This window comes from Thalia democratica, chromosome 4 (genome assembly GCF_965202585.1).
Source record: "Thalia democratica chromosome 4, ktThaDemo2.hap1.1, whole genome shotgun sequence".
NCBI lineage: Eukaryota > Metazoa > Chordata > Thaliacea > Salpida > Salpidae > Thalia > Thalia democratica.
The window spans coordinates 51964691-51982229 of record NC_139168.1 but is presented as its reverse complement, the minus strand read 5'-3'; the positions used below and the strand labels follow the sequence as shown (position 1 = coordinate 51982229).

The following is a 17539-nucleotide window of genomic DNA, read 5'->3' as shown; positions in this document are numbered from 1 at the left end:
ATTTTTGTATATTTGTACTGACAAAATCTGACGTTTTTCCAAATTTTGTCAAAGTTCCGACTTTTCCTGACTTACGTCTTTTTTTTTAGATTGACTTTTCTTGATTTTCCTGACCTTGTTGCTACCCTGTAAATATCTTATAAAAGTCATAAAAATGTTTTTTTAAGTATATGTTTATGGTAACTATGTTTTTCATTTAAAAATTGTTTTATTAAGTTTTTAAAATTAAACTTAAAGATTTTTTTTAATTTAATAAGTAGCAGTATAGAAGAAACAGCAACAAAAGATAACCTGTTTAAAATCTGTCATGAAAGAATGAACGAAATAAGAAATGCACCATGTTGCTTTTAACATAAGTAAAGCTAGAATATACTTTATAACCTCTAAAATATTTTCAATAAAACTTGCATACAACAAAAATTGTCTGCTAGACACATACAAGCTACTTAAAAACATTTTTTAAGAGTATAAAGCTTTAAACTGAATGCCCATTGCAATGTTCGTTATTTTTGATAAATATCAAACTTTAATATGATACTTTTTTTTTATGCTTATATTTAAATCAAACTTATAACTAGATAAAACTATGTAGCCTATTAGTTTGGTTGTAATGGTGCAGCACAGAAACGAGTCCGGATTTATACTTAAAAATTCTGACAATTTGTCAATAATGCCTTGACTTTAAAAAAATTGACTAAATGGTTATTTAAAAATTTAGTCAAAAAAAAAACTGCTTCACAAATATAATTTAGAATCTAAGAAACTTAAAAGTATTTGTACTGACAAAAACTAAAAATTTCCTAACATTGTTTTTATTGTAGTTTTTCACAAATACTTTAGCATTTGAACTGACAATTTCCCCAAAGAAAAAAAAAAGCCTGACGCATATAAACCCTGTTTGAAAAGTATTTGCATTTTAACATTTGGTTCAAAACTGCAACAAGTAGATATTAATTAAGTTCAATTATTTTACATTTTCGATTTTAGGCACAAAAAAAAATAATTAAATAGCGTCAACTTGAGACAAAAAAAAATTACCTTTGGTCCTGAGTCATCTGAATCAAAGGCAAAAGTTTTCTTTTTTGCTCCCCCTTGTTTCAATGATACTACTTTCTTCGGTTGAGCTTTAGAAACTGGTTTCTTTTTTGGCATTTGAGGACTGTTATACAGTATACTTATTATACAGTATTTTTAAAGAGATCAGCTTACTTTAAAGTAGACATTTTTAACTTGGAATAATTTAAACGTGGTATGTTTCAACCCTATTCAATTAAACTTAAATTATATATTTTGATTGAAAAATAAATTATATATGTCTAAAATAATTTATCTAATACACAGAAAAAAATAAATACGGTAAAATAAAACTATTAAACAAAAACATTATAGTAAAAACTAATAATATAAATACTAAGTAAAAATAATATAAAATATAAACAAAATTTAACTATAAGTAAATTCAAACTAACATCAAATTTATATTAAAATAAAATAATTAAAAATTAAATTTAAATCAATTTCTAGAAAAGTTATTTTTATATGATTTATGCTGAAATTTTATGTTTTCTTATTTTGGCGAAAATCATAAGAAATTCTTTAACGATAGTTTTGATATGCTTTTTGAAAATAGAAATACTTAAAAAACAGACATTTAGTTTATAGTCTGAACCTAAAACTGTAGTCTGTTTATCATTATCTAAAACGTCTGATAACAAAATTTATTCAAATAATATGTTTTATATAGAGAATGAACCTATCAGTTTTGACACTTTTGAAATCATCTTCATCTTCACTGGAACTAAACTTTTCCTCTTCGTCTTCAGAGCTTTCTAATGTGTATTTTTTTGTTGCTGCCAAAGTTTATGATTTTTTTTAAATGCTTAAAATAAAGTACATTAGCTTAGCTTAAACAGATCATAATACCAAAAAAAGCTGTTTAAAAACCAGTTTATACTCTATTTACTTTTGATAGCATAATAATCAAACGAAAAGTCTAACTTTTATTACGGGAAGTTACTGTGCGTTTAGGCAAAACGGGGGAGTCATCTAACTTTTCACTGTTACTAAAAGAGTAGTCATCATTATCAGACTCCCAGGGATTCTTACCTAAAAAAATTGATTATGTTTAAAAAATGCTAACCTTTTATTTTGATTAAAAACTATGAAAAATGCATAACCTGACGGCTTCTTTTTAAAATTGATAGTAGTTTGCTTCATCGTCTTTTTATCGCCACTACCGTTAGTCGAAGAAGGTTCTTTCTTTACAGTTATAGTTTTCTTTTCTATTATTAAAAATATACGTCAAATAAACTGTTAATGATTTATTTTAACTGTTTGAAAATATAAATACAACTTTTTTAAGGTAAAACATTACTGTTAAAGTTTTAATAATCAATATTGGAAACTATAAAATTCGTAAATGTTAATTCGTAACTGAAAGGTAGATCAAAATCAGGGGTCGGTAGCAATTTATAAGTCGCGATTCAATTTTCCTATAAAAAGTTTCTCGTGAGCTGCAATGTATAGAAATTTTTGGTCGGTCGCAGTAATTTTAAAATATTTGTAATTAAAATATACGAATACAAAAATTTTAAAAATATATAAAGTAAACAAAAATGTAGCACTAGTAAAAAAATATTAGTTTAAGTTCTCTACTGGATACTGACTTTTTAGATCCGGATCCGGCCGCATCCTAATGTTTTAGATACAGTGGATCACTGAATTTACTTAACTCGTTACCTCTTCGGTATTATTATAATGCTCAGAAAATTCTAAAATAGTGGTCCTCACGGGGTACTTGAAAAAACGGTATTAAGCGTATTTGAGAGGAGTTTTGTAACTTACACTTCATATTATTGGAAAATCTGAAATATACACTAGATGTTCTGGAGTTTATGATGAAGAAAAAAAAAAGCTCTTAGTCTTAATTGAGTGAAACTTAAGTTAAAATAGACATTACGGAAGATTTTAAAATATATACACGATTCGGATCAGACCGGTTTCTAAATTAAGTAAAATAAGATTCGGATCTAGATAGATCCTAATTTTATGAATTCGTTAAATCTGTATTTTAAACCCTAATTGTAAGTTTTTTCTTTCACATAAACTATGTTTTAGTATTTTTTTTAAAGTACGCTTTTAGCTGAAAAGTACCTTACGGATCGCAGCGTGCCGTCCCTGTTCTAAACAAACAAAAAAACTTTACTTTGATTTCAATTTTGTTGAACAGTATTTAATTACAGTTCAGAATAAACTAAACTTAATCAAAACTAGGATAAGATAAACATTAATATTTAAGAAATCTTTAAAAAAAAATTATTTTTGCATCTTTATTGAGAAAAGTAAAACTATTAAGATGTTGTAATTTGCTTTAAATTAAACAATAGAAAGTTCTAAATTTATGTAGTTATAAAAAAAAATAGATTTTTTTTGCAGATTGAAAAAAACAATATAATGTTTCACTCATATAGTAAACTATAAGGTATCTTCAAATATTTCTGAAAAACGCTTTTGAACAAATAAATGGTTGGTATGGTAATTAAAAATAAGTAAATAAGAAATAATAAAAATTAAGGATATACAAAAAGTGAAAAACTTATGGCTTAAAGTTAAAATTTCATGCTTTTCTTCAATTGAATTTATTTTTATATACTGAAAATTGGTTACTATTACTGTATTAATTTTAATAATGAAGTATAAAACCTCAATGCCGAAGTAGGTTTTTAAAACTATTACTAACTTTTTAACTTATCCGCAAGTGAAGTTGGTTTGTCTGGATCATATGGTTCCTCTGAAATTTATAGACTCGCTTATTTTTTAAACATTTTTCTTTTACTTTTGTTACTATTAACAGGGTTGCCACTTGTTTTTCAAAAAATTTTCCAGGTTTTCAAAATTTCTTCCAGGTTTTTAAAACTAAACATTTTTGGGTCTATTTTTGGTTTAGAGTTAAGTCTAAGGTAAGAAACTGTGTGATATAGTATAAAAACATTGAAAAGATTATATAAAGCTACTTTTAAAAATGTTTTTTAATAAAAAAATGTTAATGATGACAAATCTTTTTTATTTATATGATAGATGTTTTGAGTCATATCGAAATTTTACTACTAAACATGAGAAAATTGTTAAAATTCCAGGTTTTTTTGTTCAAAATTCCAGGTCATTTTCAAAATTTCTCAAACTCCAGGTTTTTCCATATTATTTTCGCCTAAATTGTCGAATTTCAGGTTTTTCAAGGTTTTTCCAGGTTTCCAGGTAAAGTGGCAACTCTGAATTAATTGCTTAACAAAACTACTTAACAATAACTTTATAAAGTTTATCGGCAACTGCTAAAATGTTCACACTAACAACTTTGAATGTCAAAATAAAAGTTATTTTTAAACTACTTTAATTAAAGATTTTTAAAAAACCGATTCTTTATAAACACCTTATATTAATTAAATAAACTTACCTTTGATTTCCACTTTTATTTCTGTTTTTGGCTCTTTTTTGACCTAATATTAATTTTCAAAATTAGTTTTACATTTCAAATGTTAAACTACCTGATATTAATTATATTATTTTAATCAACCTTGTAGAAAATCTAGCAATAAATTATTATACACTTAAAGAAAAGTTTAAATAAAACTATTATAGACTATATATTATAAACAGGGTTGCCACCCGTTTTTTTCAAACATTTTTCCAGGTTTTCCAAATTTCTTTCAGGTTTTTAAAAGTACACATATTTGGGTCTATTTTTAGTTTAAAGTTAAGTTTAAGGTAAGAAACTGTGTTAAATAGTATAAAAACATTGAAAAGATACTGTAAAGCTACTTTAAATATGCTTTTTAATAATATAAAAATTTGATAATATTTAAATAAATTTATTTATAAGATAGATATTTTGAGTCAAATTAAAATTTTCCTACTGAAAATGTGAAAATTGGGGATTTTTGATCATAATTTCAGGTTTTTTCCAAAATTTCCAAAATTCCAGATTTTTTTTGCCTAAATTGTCAAGTTCCAGATATTTCCAGGATTCCAGGTAAAGTGGCAACCCTGTATAAAGTTGAGAGCAACTTCCTAAATTAAAAAAGAAATCAACTCTTTGTAACCTTAATTGAAATTAAATATAAAATTTATACACACAAACTTTTTTATTTCTTTTATCAGCATCAGCAATCCTCTTCTTGATAGCTTCGTCAATTACAACCTCGCAATATTCACCATCAACGCTTGGAAAAGTTTCCTCCTTTACCACTAGTTTCTTTCCTCCCTTTTTCTTCCCTCTTGATTTCTTACCTGATCCTCCACCTTGAACTCCATGCTCTATGGACGCTAATTCATCTTCTCGTTCTTTTGCCTCTACTTTCTATAAGTAAAAATTTTCAATAGTCAAAAATTGCAAGCAAAAAAACATTTAACTGCAATAAACTTTATAAACCCAGGGTTGTACAAAATTTTATACGCACTTATATACGATAAGCTATCTACAACTCAGCTAAATTTACAAAATAAAATTTAAATCAGTAGTCTTAAACAAATTCATGGTTGCCAAATATTTTTGGAAAATGTTATCCAGGTTTTCAAAGTTTCTTCCAGGTTTTTAAAATTAAACGTTTTAGAATTTAATTTTAGTTTAAAATTACGTTTAAGGTAAAAAACTGTGTTAAATAGTATAACGACATTGAAAAGATATCTTTAAACTTTTTTAAATGTGTTTTTCAATAAATAAAAAATTTTGATGATGACAAAAACGTTTATCTATATGATAGATTTTTTGTTTCAAATCGAAATTTTACTAATTAACACGTATAAGTTGTTTAAAATTCCAGGGTATTTTTCAAAATTTCTTAAAGACAAATTTTTTTAGCCTAAATTGTCAAATTCCAGGTCTTTCCAGGAATTTCCAGGTTTTTTGGCAACCCTGCATTTACATACTAATGAAATTAAATAAAATGTTGGCTCTTATTTTACAAAAAATATGTACTTTTTTTAACTACAATTTTTTCTTTCAAACATTTTATCAGTTAATAACCTTTCTTTTGTCACGTACTATAGTAAAAAGTTACAACTATTTTTTACATAAAAAAACATTGGTGTTTATAATAAGAGAACTAATAACAGGGTTCATAAGCAAAATCTTGCAATTTTTAACCTACATGCCTCTATTTAGACAAACACTTTCTTAACTCTTGTCGGTCGGCGTCCAATTGGGATTACAAAAAGATTAAATTATTAAGATTAGGTTTTTTGACAGCATAACATATTAACTATAAGAATTTTTGCCTTTTGGTAGTTTTATTTTCTTCAACTTTAATAATAATACAAATGCAAAATGTTAACTGTTTTATTTATTACCAGGTTTCATTAGAAAAATATGCGAACTTATCAAATATTAATAGAATAGTAGACAAAATTTTTATTTTTAAATTCAAAAATATTTTATTAGATTTTGCCCCTAAAATATCATAAAAAATTGAGTAGTCTGAACTTGAATTGTCATGTAACCTTAACAGAAATATTAAAAATTCAACTTTTATAGTGCTTGCTTGTAGAGTGCTAGGCTACGAACACTAAATGCTTATTTTGGAACAAGTTTACAATTTTATAATCTATCCAAAAAACATACTGATTCACAAAAATTTCTTTTATAAATACATAATACTTTTAGGAATTGTACTTAAAAATTCTGACATTTCGCCAATAGTGCATAATTTTAAGTAGAAATAAAGTAAAAAATCTAATTTTTATTTAGAAATAAATTTACCATTTAATAATCTACTCAAAATTGAAAAATATTTTAAATCTTTATATAATAATTCTTATATTTTAAGCATTTGAACTGACAAAAACTGACGTTTTGTCTATATTGCAAGAAAAAAATATTTAGTGTAATTTGGCCTGAAGCATATGATCCCTGGAACAATAATGATAGTAGTAATAATAATGATTGTAATTAATATTGGTAATGATATAAAATAACAGATAGTTTAATCAACTACTTCATTTTTACAGATTCCAATCATGTTGTAAAAGTACATCTTTACTTAATAATCATTTTTTACCAGTTTCCTGTTTGTTAAGGCCACTCAAGTTGCAATGGTATACTGACTTATTGCAGTAGTTTCAAATAAAAATAATCTATACAATAGCTTTAAACAAACTTCTAATTCAACTAGGAATTCATCTAAGTTTTCACGCCACAAGTCTTTAATTTCTTTTAGCTTCAATTCTTCTAATTCTGTTTGTTTTTGACCAGCCTAATAAAAAAAAACTGTACTTATGCATGAAATTATTTTTTTCTTGTTAAAAATTTTATTATTTAATGTCTTTTAATGGTTTGTTTATAAAAAATGCTTAATTACTCATTATACTAATGCTGAATATCAAAGTAACAAGCGCTTCTTCTTATAGTTTATAACACAGATTACATACTTTTGTCATTATTTGGTGTAAAAATGTAGACGGAATCAGTGTGTAGAGATTTTTTGAAGAGTTTTTGAAAAAAAAAGGTTTAAAACAACATTTACACTAAGTCTCTTAAAAATTGTATACAAGTATTAATTTAAAAAATTAAACCGGCATATTTAAGGAAAATGGCAAAGCAGCAAAAAGACTAATTTATAACTATAGTAATATAACATAAGTAAGTAATTGACGAAACTGAATTAACACAATAATAATAATAGTAACAAAAATGATAACAATAATATTAACATAATAATAACATTTAAACATTAGATTAAAAATGTTCAAGTGTCTTTTTAAATCAGAAGCATTAACTAAGTTTTAACACATATTAACAAAATTTTCTGAAACTTTTTCAATGTGAGATTTTAAACTTGAGGCAGGGCCATGTCAATGGCTTAAGTTTTCGAATCCAACACGAAATACGCTTAAACAGAAAATTACTTGTTTTAAAAGATCTTCATATCTCTCTCTAGTAAGACTCCATATCGGCATATTCATAATGTAATTGTAATCTTTTTCTTCATCTACCACATCTTCTTCATTAGATGATTCGTTATTGTCAGGTGTTTTCTATGAATATTATCTTTTTTATAGATTTAACTTAAATAAGAATTAAAATTAATTATTAAAAAATTATAAACTATTATCTAATAAATAATTTCATACAAAGAGAAAATTAACAAATGACATATGCAGATAACACGAAGTAGATTGATTATAGATAAACTAATGCAATTTTGATGAATAATGACTTATATTAAGCATTTAATTTTTACTGAAAATTATTTTTATAAATTTACCAGTTTATATGACTTTTTCCATTTTTTTATTGGATCACTGTCATAACCACGTTCAAACAGAAGTTCAACAATTGCAGTTTTCTTTTTGTTCACTTTAGAAAAATAAAATTGAAAAAAACTTTATGTAAACTAGTATTTTTACAAAACTTTATCATATTAATAAAACAGTCAACAATTGTACAGTTAAACTAACAAAATTTACTTTATAGCTTAACTTGTAGACATAAATATCATTAATTTATTTTCATTATTTGATTTTTAAGTTAGATGCATATAAAAGTTTTCAATAATAAAACTGAAATAATAAGATATAAAATTGTTTTAATAATGCTGTTTTCAATCAGTCATGCTAACGTACAAACAGATATCTTTTTTTCTACTTTTTCTTTAACAAATTTAGCTTGGTTTGTAATTTTTTTGGTTTCAGCTGTCAGTTGCCCAACCATGAAATCCTTTCTTTCATGGTATAAACGTAACCTAATCTTGCAAAAATCTTTCATTATATCCAATGTTGAACTATATCTTAACAGTTCACCATGCTCACCAAACACCGTCTATAAAAGATTTTAGTTTTAGCTAAATATCAATGTTGCTCCTTTATATTGCAAATTAATGTTTTAAACTCATATTATAGCAATATAGTTTCTTTTACATGCGTAAACCAAAATTGTATTAAAGTATTTACAATATATTTTAGTGAATTATATAAGTTTCTAAAATATATGATTATTACAAGGTTATAATTCCTTAAATAAAAATCAGGTTTGGTTAAAATATAATATAAAAAATTCAACTGACTAGCGTATTGCTATGAGACTGAGAAGTTTGTAAATTAAAGAATTTGTATAAGTTACTTCTTTGAGCTTCGCGCAACTTGTTGGCTGCAAACTTCACTACAAACCTAATTGTTGTGTCAGTACAATACTCCCTGAAATAAATTATTAGACGTGAAAATTTGTAGAAGTACTTACCTAGGTAACATAATAATTTATAAACATGATTTTTTGTACTTATTTTGTATAATACTTTTTTTTAACTTAATTGTTAAATAGTACACAACAAAATGCTCATTGATAATAAAAACTTATGTCTGTGATTAAATGCCCACTGGAGAATTGAACATATGAAACACCAAATGTTGATGCTTCTGTAGCTGGTCTTATTTTATAACAGTCGGATTTAACATAAAGTATTTTATCTATAATTAACCTATAAAAACCTATAGCAAATATTTTTATTTTCAATGGACACATGTATATACCTACTTTAGCTTTTATTATTTCCTTACAGTACTTATTTTTTTACAGAACTCAGATGAAGTGTCTTGACTCGTTTAACACACAGAAACATATGTCAGTGTAATAAAGAACGATACTGTATAATTTAATATAGTAAAAATTTTATATTAAATATATATTTATAGAAACAAGTTGATAACTTAATAAATTAAATTTTTCAACACAGAGCCCACCTTAAGAGCTTAAAAAGTTTATTACAAGATGAAAAAATGTTTAAAACGAGTCATAATGTACTTATGCTTAAATTTTAAACTTTCATTTGAGTGTTTTGTTTTGTGCTTTATTTTGAACTTGTTTTGCAGTTGAGGAGTGCGTAGGCACGAAACTCAAGTTCTGTAAATTTTTACATCTTGTAATAAACTTATATATATATAAATATTAATAATATTTAATATAATATAATAAACTTATATTTTGAAGAGTTCAAAATTAAAATGTACGAAAAAGTAGATAAACTGATAACTAAAATGAGATGGAAACCATTCCATTTAAGGGATGAAAACACAGAAGCTTAAGTTTCAGATTATGACGGCTTATTTCCAACAAAAAAACGAGCTCCCGAGGATAAACTTTTAACAAATTTTGAAAACGACCTTTACGAGTTAATAAATAATTTAAAATTCCGAAAATACCAAAATTCTTTTACCCGCAAACTAAACAAAGACTTAAAGGAAATAAGGTCCACCAAAAAAGTTTTTGTTTTTGCAGATAAATCTCACAGCCTATACAAAATTAGTCCGGATAAATATAAGAAATTAATTACAGAAAACATTACATTTACATACAAAAAATCGGAAAACAGTCTCATCGATAAAATTAATAATGAAGCAAAGGAAATAGTATTGAAAAACAAAATAAAAGGTAAAATTCCCAAACTTTCTCAACAAAAATGTTACATTACTTTAAAAGATCATAAACCAAACTTCTCAAATAAACTAAGTTGTAGAATAATTAATCCGGCAAAAACTTTTATTGGCAAACCTGCAAAAACAAATTTAGATAAAATCAACAATTCTATAAGATCAAAAAGTAATTTAGTACAATGGAAAAACACTTATGAGATATTGAAGTGGTTCAATAGCTTAAGCAATAAATCAACTTCAAGGTTTATCAAATTTGATATAGTGAGCTTTTATCCAGCCATTTCAGCAACAATTTTGTAAAACTCCGTCAAATTTGCTGCAGGCCTAACTAAAATCACGGAGAATGAAAAAGAGCTAATCAGACATTGCTGCAAATCAGTACTGTTCCACGAGGGTGAACCATGGTCGAAAAAGCATAACAATAACAGCTTTGATGTACCAATGGGAAGCTTTCATGGCGCAGAAATTTGCGAACTGGTAGGCCTATATATTTTAGATATATTGAAGAAGGAAAAAATCTTTAGAGATGGTAACTTTGGTATATACCGTGACGATGGTTTAGCAGTGGTGGACATTCTACCGGGACCAGATATGGAGAGAAAAGTCAAACATCTAAGAAAAGTCTTTAAGAACATTGGTTTTGATGTCACCATCGAAGCCAATCTGTTTGTAACAGACTTCTTAGATGTAACTTTAGATCTTCAAAATGAAATTCATAAGCCGTATAGAAAACCAAATGCGTATACGGTTTATGTGAATAGCAAGTCAAACCATCCAGAGCATGTTTTAAAACACATACCGGTCGCAGTGAACAACCGCCTCCAGAAGATTTCTAGCAGTCAAAGCATTTTTAAGGAAACTACCCAACAATACCAGGAGGCTATAAGAGAAAGTGGGTACGATCACGAGTTAGCCTATAGCCACAAAAGCGAGAAGGGTAAGAACAAGAAAAGAAGGAGAAGAAATATTATATAGTTCAATGCTCCATTCTGCAAAAGTGTGGCAACACGGGTTGGGAAGCGCTTCCTAGAGATTGTGGACAAAAACTTTACTGAAGACCATCCATATTGTAAACTTTTTAACAGGAAGACACTAAAAGTGTCCTATTCCTGCATGCTAAACATGAAACAACTTATAATGGCACACAATTGAAAGATGTTAGACACGCAGGACAAAGATAGGCGAATGTGTGACTGCAAAAAACAAGAATGCCCGGTAAATGAAGTTGCCTAATGGAAAATATTATATATAAAGCGACAGTCATAACTGAAAATCAGACCAAGTTTTATGTTGGCTTGACTGGACTATCGTTCAAGAATCGCTACACAAAGCACAAGTACAGCTTCAAACACGAAAAACATAAAAATACGACAACATTATCGCAGTACATTTGGAAACTAAAAAATTACAAGGTAAATTTTAAAATTCAGTGGGAAATATTAACAAGAACGAAAAATAAGTATAATTTAAAAAACGGATGTAAATTGTGCAATGCGGAAAAAATCGAAATTTTAAAAGTTAATAAATCTGAATCTCTAAACAAAAGAAACGAATTACAAACTGGCTGCATACATTATCGAAAACAATTTATATAAAAACTCTGTTAATAATTTTGTCTAAAATAAACTATCTATTCTATTTTTACGTAATAACTAATTTTGTATAATTTTATTGCTGAACTTACAAGTTTGCTTTTCATTGAATAAAACTTTGCTGAAGACGCGTATTAAACGTAGAAACAGCTGTCCCAAGCAAAAGTTTATTTTGTGTATTTTAGTTCTATATATATATATATATATAAATATAAAAAGGTTTATTTAAAGATGCAAAACTCAAAGAACTCAAGTTTCGTTACTATTCACTCATCAGCTTCAAAACAAGTTTAAAATAAAGCACAAAACAAAATCACTAATGAAAGTAAAAAAATTTTGCATAAATAGATTATGACGTAATTTTGAAACTATCAAAAATCATGCAAAACGGCTTGTGCAAAAATTAATCTACCAACAGACAATAAACTAGCAAAAATTCATATAACTTCAGTGAGTAACTATATATTAGGACAGATAATTGAAAGAGATAAATCTAGTCATAATCTATTTATGCAAAAAATGTTTTACTTTCATTAGTGATTTTGTTTTGTGCTTTATTTTAAACTTGTTTTGAAGCTGATGAGTGAATAGTCACGAAACTCGAGTCCTTTGAGTTTTGCATTTTTAAATAAACCTTTTTATTAATAAAGCCCTCAAGGTGGGCTCAGTGTGAAAAATTTAATTTATTAAGTTAAATAACTTAATTCTATATATATATATATATATATCTATATATACTTATATATATTTGTGATTAAGAAAGTGTAGAAAGTGATTAAGTTTATAAACATATACATATATATAAAGTGCTTTAGATCGTCGCTTAATTATTGCACCTGAAGATCTGCTATAAAGAAGTGAAACCATAGTTGTACTAATAAACGCTTGGTAACTGAACATTTTGTTATGATTTTTCTCATAAATATTTTCTCAAAAAATATTTAGCTAAGTAATATACACATGTTTGCACTTAAAAATTCCCTTTGGAGAGATATCTTTATAACATTGTTCTATAAAGATAATCTCTTTATACGAATTTGATAGTAGAAAAAAAAAACTTAAAAGCATTTAATAATGATGAAGTAAACACTACAGTAAACACTATAATTTTAATGAAACATCAAAACAAGACCTAAAAAAAAAGTTGGAATGAATGGTAACACAGCTGTTATTTAAATGTAGTTGATTAACTCTATTTACTAAGATTATATACATAATAACAATAAAAAAATACAATTTTTTTAGTAATCTTTAGTAACCTGTAGGACAAAATTTTAGCAGGGGTTTTTTCTGTACCGTTGACAAGAGGTTCTAAAGTTTTTTCTTTATAGTCCTGGAATATTAAATGAAATTTAAAAAATAATAAAAATAGTTAATACACTTTAAAAGATTTTAGAAATATTAGTTGTTCCAATTTAAACAAGATTTTAGAAATATTAGTTGTTCCAATTTAGACAATTTTGAAAATTATATGCTTTAAGGTTAAGATTTTTCAATACTTCATGCTGGTACAGCGTTTGATACTTTTATGCTACAGAGAGTCAAGGTTTAAAAAAAAGTTTTAACTAAAAACACAAATAACATTTAATAGACGAACTTGGTGAACGATAAAATTTGCTATTATAAAATCAACACTAATCAGAAGTTTTCTTTAGGTTTTAATTAATATACAATATGTTTTAATAAGGCAAATATACTTGTTTTTCCAAACATTTGTGTATATACAACTAATCATGGTAGTTTTTTATAATTTTAAAAGTAATTTTTATTGTATAGTACTAGTTGTATTTTATTATAATCTTTTTTGGTTATTCATAGATAATTTATCTATAAAAACTCTGCAATTACAATTAAAACTAAATTTTTAAATATAAAATTTAAATTTTAAATAAACCAATATAAAAAGTTCTAGATAAAAATATTACTTCATCACATACTTTTATTTCTCAAAATTTAAAACTTTATTTGTTCTAAACACAATAAAAACATCAGTAAATACTTAATTTTTTTTTTTCTATTCTCAGTTAGTGATTAACTAAAATTAAAACATACTTGAGTCCATGATTTTACAGGTAATTCAGTAATCTCAATAGTGTTATCATCAAGGTAAGCAATTCTACCAGAGATCACATATTTATTTGGTTCTAATTCTTGAATATCACCTTTGAAGTTCTTATATGATGCTTTCTAAAAAAATAGCGTTTGCTTAACATCTAAACTTAATGTTTTTGAAATTGTTATCAAACAATTCTACAATACCTTATTACTACAATTTTATGTTGTGATAGCTTTTAAAACTTACCATCGGTTTCATTTCTTCGCCATTAATGAATCTATGACAGTTAGCCACAACCTCCCTAATATCGTGATTTGGAATTTTTGTTGACCAACCTGTACCAATACCTTCAGTACCATTGACTAAAACCATTGGAATGATTGGACAGTACCTATATTTTCTTAGGGTTATTTATATAAACTTTATCGTAGCTATTTTAGTATAAAAGGTAGGTTAGTTTTCTTAATTTAAAAAGTTAATCAGAATTTAAAAAAAATTAAATATTCCTACCACTTACCACATTGGCTCAACAGTTTGATTGTCATCTTTAAGCCATGTTAGGCAATTTTCGTCGACTTTAGGAAAAACTAATCTTGTTAAAGGACTGTAAAATAATATGGGAAGGGTAAAAGTGAAAGCATCTAACATAAAATTTGATATGTAAAAACTTATAACATTAAGTACACAAAAACAAATTATTAAATTTAACTTTTACTTGTAAAAAAAAAATATTAAGTAAAGCACAAAACAAACTGCAAAATATTTCAGACATAAATAAAATTATAATAATATACCTCATCATAGTGAATATGTATCTTGGACTGGCAGCATCCTTTCCACCGTGCAATCTCGTACCAAACTGACCAATAGGTTGAAGCAAATTCAAATTGTTTGATCCAACAAAGTTTTGCGCCATGTTAATTATAGTTGATTGCAAAGAAGCCTGTTTATAAATAAAATTTCATAAAACAAAAATATATAAAATCACTGGTATTAATAAACGCATAAGAATTTTTTCGATACAAAATAAGAAATAAACTTCAATAAACATAACATCGTGTACTCTGTTTACAATTAAACCTCTATTTAGTTTAATTTTATCTACTGTTATAAATCTTTGTCTTTTAAGAAAAACAATTAAGCAAAAGAAATCTAAAATAAAAATTAAAGTATAATGTTTAATAATGTACTTTTTCAAATAATTACATTTTGTATGATCCAAAAGTTTGCATATTACCTAAATAGCGTAAAAAGCATTATAAATTTAAAACAGAATGAAAAAACTGCATAGATCTTACAGTACTCAAAATAATTTTAAAAAGACAAAAATTTAATTTATGCATTATATTAAACAAGTTTGAGAGAATAAATATTCAATAAATATTAATGTTTTTTTTTAATAAAACTTAGCCAATAGTAAAAAAATAAACTTGTGCTTTATCACTCTTTTTTATTTTAAATAGAATAAGCAAAGTTACATTCACAGAGAAAGAAGTTTGATTATACACACACATAAACTTATTCTTTCATATTTATATTTTCTTGATTTTAAAACTGGTGATTTCTATTTAGACAAGAGACTATTTTGTTTTAAACTGTGTCAAAATTGTACAAAAAAGTATAGGTTCTTTTTTAGTTGTTAGAAGAAGAAACCTCAAAGGGCAAAGGGGAGGTCCAACATTTTTTTAATAAAAATAACATTAGTTGTTATATTAAGGTTTAAAGTATAAACTACAAGCTAGTTTTTATAGAATTAAAAAACTTCATTTAGCTTTTGAGATATTGCAATTTTTGTCAAAAGTTTCCGATAAAAACGTATGGACCGCAAATTTTTCGGAGTCAATTTTCTCGGAAATTTAAATATCACTAAAAATCTATTCCTTCATTTTTTGAGCTAAACACCTCAAACATTCAGGAAACGTATCTTTTATAGTTTGATAGGCTTTCAATCTAATTTTCACAAAAATATATTCTTAAATTTTGAAAAAACTGAATGCAGGATTTTTTTAATTTTGAAAAATAAAATTTTAAATAAAAAACAAAAAAATAGGTGGTGTTTTTTTAATAAAAATTTTATTTTTCAAAAATAAAAAAATTCCTGCATCAAGTCTTTTAAAAATTTAATTATAGACTTTCTGTGAAAATTTGAAGGAGAAGACAGATTTTTAATGAAATAGTCTTTTTTCGCGTTTTTGGTTTGCGCCTTCCATAAAGAACCTATTTAGGTCTCCGACTTAAATCACTTATATCACAAAAAAATACTCTGATTTTTCAAGCGGTTAAAGATATTTAAAAGCTCAGATAAAACTCTAAAAAATAAGATCACCTTGTAAAAATCAAAGTGGACACCCCCCCTCCTACGCCCTTAATTGTTTCATAAACTTGATTTAACGCATATAATAATTAAGCATTTAGTACTATTTCTTTTGCTAGGTAACTTTTTTTTTTAATTATATATTTTAATAGTAATCTTACTTCACCATGATGATAAGCAGACTTTTCAGCAACGGAACCGGATAATTGAGCAACTTTTACTTGTTTCTTGTCGTTTCGACTTAAACAAGTGAACAAAACTTTGCGTTGACCAGGTTTCAAACCTTTAAGTTAAGTTTAAGTAGAAACATATAATTGAGAAAACTAGATAAAACTGTAACAAATTTTAAACGTTATAAAAACTTAAGATAATAATTTTTTGTCAAACCGTCAACAAATGAAGGAACGCTTCTTTCAAGATCAGCACAAGAAAACATGACTAATTCTTTATTGACAAAGTCAGAATATGAAAGAGCTCTGTAATTATGTATATCTTTTTTATAACTATAGTTATTGATAAATTTGCTTTTATTGCATTTTTGGATATAATTTTCAATGAGAGTATTCCAACGAATTTCCATTTAATTTATTAAACTAATATATTATCTTGTATACTATCTTATATACACTATAATAAAATAAATTCATTATATAGTTTTCTACTATCATTTAACGGAGTCAAACCTAGTATCAGCACTGTAAAGTTGACTTCCAGGCTCAGGTTCCTGATTTTCTCTGCATCTTTTTCTTTCATCCATATAAAGTGTAAGCCAATCTTTCCTATCATCTGCTCTTTTTTTGTTGAAAGCCTTTTTTATTAGTAGCGTTTAAATAATTTGTAATGAAAAATTACATTCAATTAACTATCGCATTACATTTCATAGTATTTATATCTATACTGACCATATCAATAGCTTGGTCATCTTCATTTCCTTTATACTGAAACCTTATTCTGTGTCGATTCATTTCAGCAAAGTAAGATTTGGCCTCCTTTGACGTAGAGGTACCCAAACCTATTATATCAGTTATGTATAATTGAGGCTAGGTAGCATTAAACAGTTATTATTAAGCTTTATTTGTAACTTATACCGTAGGTTAAAATAAATTTAAAATGTTAAAAAATAAATTTTTATAAAATAATAGTTTAAAATTTAACCTAAGT

At 25.9% G+C, this 17539-nt stretch overlaps 1 protein-coding gene across 1 annotated transcript in view; it reads right to left on the bottom strand.

Moving 5' to 3' along the window:
* The window catches only part of LOC145834600 (DNA topoisomerase 2-alpha-like), a 39943-nt gene that overhangs the window by 4727 nt on the left and 17677 nt on the right, over window positions 1-17539 (bottom strand). Inside the window, exons 17-37 of the mRNA XM_082942071.1 lie at window positions 17281-17390; window positions 17062-17186; window positions 16766-16854; window positions 16540-16661; window positions 14859-15007; window positions 14582-14668; window positions 14311-14455; window positions 14061-14195; window positions 13268-13341; window positions 9054-9183; window positions 8614-8809; window positions 8256-8347; window positions 7897-8025; window positions 7149-7244; window positions 5135-5353; window positions 4451-4493; window positions 3740-3790; window positions 2178-2282; window positions 1999-2106; window positions 1754-1850; window positions 1039-1159 (exon numbers count right to left, since the gene is read on the bottom strand). Coding sequence (XP_082798197.1) covers window positions 1039-1159; window positions 1754-1850; window positions 1999-2106; window positions 2178-2282; window positions 3740-3790; window positions 4451-4493; window positions 5135-5353; window positions 7149-7244; window positions 7897-8025; window positions 8256-8347; window positions 8614-8809; window positions 9054-9183; window positions 13268-13341; window positions 14061-14195; window positions 14311-14455; window positions 14582-14668; window positions 14859-15007; window positions 16540-16661; window positions 16766-16854; window positions 17062-17186; window positions 17281-17390 — 2423 coding nt within the window. The remainder of the gene's footprint in view (window positions 1-1038; window positions 1160-1753; window positions 1851-1998; window positions 2107-2177; window positions 2283-3739; window positions 3791-4450; window positions 4494-5134; window positions 5354-7148; window positions 7245-7896; window positions 8026-8255; window positions 8348-8613; window positions 8810-9053; window positions 9184-13267; window positions 13342-14060; window positions 14196-14310; window positions 14456-14581; window positions 14669-14858; window positions 15008-16539; window positions 16662-16765; window positions 16855-17061; window positions 17187-17280; window positions 17391-17539) is intronic.